At 42.8% G+C, this 3,555-nt stretch overlaps 1 protein-coding gene across 1 annotated transcript; it reads left to right on the forward strand.

The window, feature by feature from the left end:
* Positions 1-560: 560 nt before the first annotated feature.
* Positions 561-1,993, forward strand: LOC144331424 (syncytin-1-like). The gene has a single exon (XM_077947953.1). The coding sequence runs from the start codon at positions 614-616 to the stop codon at positions 1,991-1,993; it is 1,380 nt and encodes a 459-aa protein (XP_077804079.1). The 5' UTR covers positions 561-613.
* The last annotated feature ends 1,562 nt before the right edge of the window (positions 1,994-3,555 follow it).

Below are 3,555 nucleotides of genomic sequence, written 5' to 3' on the forward strand. Positions count from 1 at the left end.
CTGCTGACCAAAAAAGATTTGCCTTTAGTCTTCCATCCACAAATTTTAAACAACCAATGAAGCGTTATCAATGGAAAGTCTTACCTCAGGGTATGGCCAATAGTCCTACCTTGTGTCAAAAATATGTAGCTGCTGCTATAGAGCCAGTCAGAAAAACATGGGCACAGATGTATATTATACATTATATGGATGATATTTTAATAGCAGGAGAAATTGGCGAACAAGTCTTACAGTGTTTTGCCCAACTCAAACAAGAGTTAACAGCAGCCGGACTACAAATAGCCCCAGAAAAGGTACAATTACAAGATCCATACACCTATCTTGGTTTCCAAATTAATGGACCCAAAATCATTAATCAAAAGGCCGTTATACGTCATGATCATTTAAAAACTTTAAATGATTTCCAAAAATTACTGGGAGACATAAATTGGCTTCGACCGTACTTAAAGCTCACCACAGGAGAGTTAAAATCTCTTTTCGATATATTAAAAGGAGACTCTAATCCAAAATCCCCCAGGCCTGAAAGATTGGTAAGACAAATAAATCATAACCACTGTCAGTCCAGGGAAGATAAATCTCCCTGAGAAGTTCTTTCCTTCTTGTTTTTCAGAAAATGAAGCCTAACATGAGATTCCTTTGGGGAATAATCGCTCTATATAGCATAGTGGCAGTCTATGCAGGTTTTGGTGACCCTCGTAAAGCAAGAGAATTATTACGAAAACAATACGGCCAGCCTTGTGATTGCAGAGGGGGACAAGTATCTGAACCTCCGTCAGACAGAATCACCCAGGTGACTTGCGTGGGCAAGACAGCTTACCTAATGCCAAACCAGTTATGGAAATGTAAGTCTACCCCAAGAGATACCTCACCTAGCGGGCCGCTCCTAGAATGCCCTTGTAGCTCTTTCCAATCTTCTGTACATAGTTCCTGTTATACCTCCTATCAACAATGCAAACCAGGCAATAGAACATATTATACAGCCACGTTACTAAAACCACAAACTGGAGGCATTAATGACGTACAAGTATTAGGATCCACTAATAAACTTGTACAATCGCCTTGTAACGGCCAAAAAGGAAAGCCTGTTTGTTGGAGCACTACCGCCCCCATTCACATTTCTGATGGAGGAGGCCCATTAGATACTGCAAGAATTAAAACCGTCCAGAAAAAATTAGAAGAAATTCATAAAGCTCTATATCCGGAACTTCAATATCACCCCTTAGCCTTGCCTGAGCTTAGAGATAATTTTAGGCTCGATGCCCAAACCTTTGATATCCTCAACGCTACTTACAATTTACTTCAAATGTCCAATACAAGCCTGGCCCACGATTGTTGGCTTTGTCTTAAAATGGGCCCCCCTATTTCTCTAGCTATACCTAACCTTTTATTGTCCTATGCCAATTACTCAAATGAATCCTTAGTAAATAATTCCTGTCCTATTATCCCCCCCCTCTTAGTTCAACCGATGACGTTTTCTAATTCCACTTGCCTCTTTTCACCATCATATAATAACACTAAAGAAATTGATTTAGGCTATGTTGTGTTTGGCAACTGTACTTCCATAATCAATGCCACCAACCCTTTGTGTGCTGTAAATGGCTCGGTTTTCGTTTGTGGAAACAACATGGCATATACTTATCTACCTACACATTGGACAGGGCTTAGTGTTCTGGCCACTCTTCTCCCCGACATTGATATCATCCCTGGAGATGAACTTATCCCCATCCCCGCTATTGAACATTTTATTTATAGACCAAAACGAGCCATACAATTTATTCCCTTGTTGGCAGGACTGGGAATCACCACTGCTTTTACTACAGGAGCCACAGGCCTAGGAGTCTCACTAACCCAATATACCAAATTATCCAATCAATTAATTTCAGATGTACAGACCTTATCCAGTACTATACAAGATTTACAAGATCAAGTAGATTCATTAGCAGAAGGAGTTCTCCAGAATAGAAGAGGTCTAGATTTGTTAACGGCAGAATAGGGAGGGATCTGTTTGGCTTTACAGGAAAAGTGCTGTTTTTACGCCAACAAATCCAGAATCGTCAGAGATAAGATAAAAACGTTACAAGAAGAACTAGAAAAGCGCAGAAAAGGCCTGGCCGCCAATTCCTTGTGGACTGAACTCGATGGACTTCTCCCCTATCTCCTGCCATTTCTTGGTCCTTTACTTACTCTTCTACTCTTCCTCACTCTCGGGACTATAATCCTCAATAAGCTTATGACATTTGTCAGACAACAAATCGAGGCCTTCCAGGCCAAACCTATACAGGTCCATTATCATCGCCTTGAGATGACTGAAAATGGTGAGTCTTATTTACCTTAATAAGACCACCTCCCCTGTGTGCTGAACTAGACAGTCAATGACGGGTAAGAGGACACTATCCCCATCGGAGCCTAAGACAGGAGGGCCGCCCTTGCTGGTGCCTTATCCCATGACGGGCCTAGAAGATGGGGATGAGTTGACCCAACCTAAGACAGGCGCAGTTCCCGAGGGGTCATTTCTTATCATAAAATAATAGAAAGGGGGACCTGTCCGGAGCTGCGCGCCCCGGCCATAGCAAATAATAATTAATGATTAAACGCCCAAGCTCTATTCCTTTCCACCTTCTACCTCCTCCCTAGATTTGTTGTTTCTCTTTTGTATCAATAACTCATAATAGATGGCGCTCTTCCTGCTTCTTCTTCACTTGTTTTTCACCCGCGGCCACGAAAATTGTTACTTTGTAGCACAGGCACCATCCCGTGCCCGGGAAAATTACCAACTGACAGCGCAGGTGCAACATGACGTTCGACCAGAGAAACCAATACCTACTTGGTCACGCCCTCTGCGATGAGATCATCTCCGCCTCTGGCCTAACCCCTTCCCCTCCAAGTGTATATAAGGCACTGCATTACCGGCATTAAACGAGACTTGATCAGAGCACTGTCTTGTCTCCATTTCTCGTGTCTCTTGTTCCCCAAATTCCCACCCACTCCTCCAGGGCCTGCTTCGACGATCCCACGGGCCGGGAGAGACGCTTTCTGAGAAACTGCTTTGTGATGTGTGACTTCCACTAACGGAGTTACATCTCTAATTCGTGGATCTCTTTGCTAGCCTTAGTTCTGTGGAATCTGAGAACAGATATTTCGGATCCCTCTGAAGGCTATAGGACCAAAGGAAATATGCTCCGATAACAAAGAGAAAGAAGCTTTCTGAGAAACTTCTTTGTGTTCTGTGAAATCATCTCACAGAGGTACAGCTTTCCCCTCAAGAAGCCTTTCGCTAAGACAGTTCTTGAGGAATTTGCAAAGCGATATTTGGAAGCCCATAGAGGGCTATGGTGAAAAAGGAAATATTCTCAGAGGAAAATTCGAAAGAAGCTTTCTGAGAAACTGCTTAGTGTTCTGTTAATTCATCTCACAGAGTTACAGCTTTCCCCTCAAGAAGCCGCTCGCTAAGCCTGTTCTTGTGGAATTCGTAATGTGATATTTGGAAGCCCATAAAGGGCTACGGTGAAAAAGAAAATATCCACAGAGGAAAACTGGAAAGAAGCCTTCTGAGAA

This window comes from Macaca mulatta, chromosome 9 (genome assembly GCF_049350105.2).
Source record: "Macaca mulatta isolate MMU2019108-1 chromosome 9, T2T-MMU8v2.0, whole genome shotgun sequence".
Taxonomy (NCBI): Eukaryota; Metazoa; Chordata; class Mammalia; order Primates; family Cercopithecidae; genus Macaca; species Macaca mulatta.

What these genes read in the sequence shown, in the direction of transcription:
- LOC144331424 (XM_077947953.1), top strand. Translation starts at nt 614, where the DNA reads ATGAAGCCTAACATGAGATTCCTTTGGGGAATAATCGCTCTATATAGC.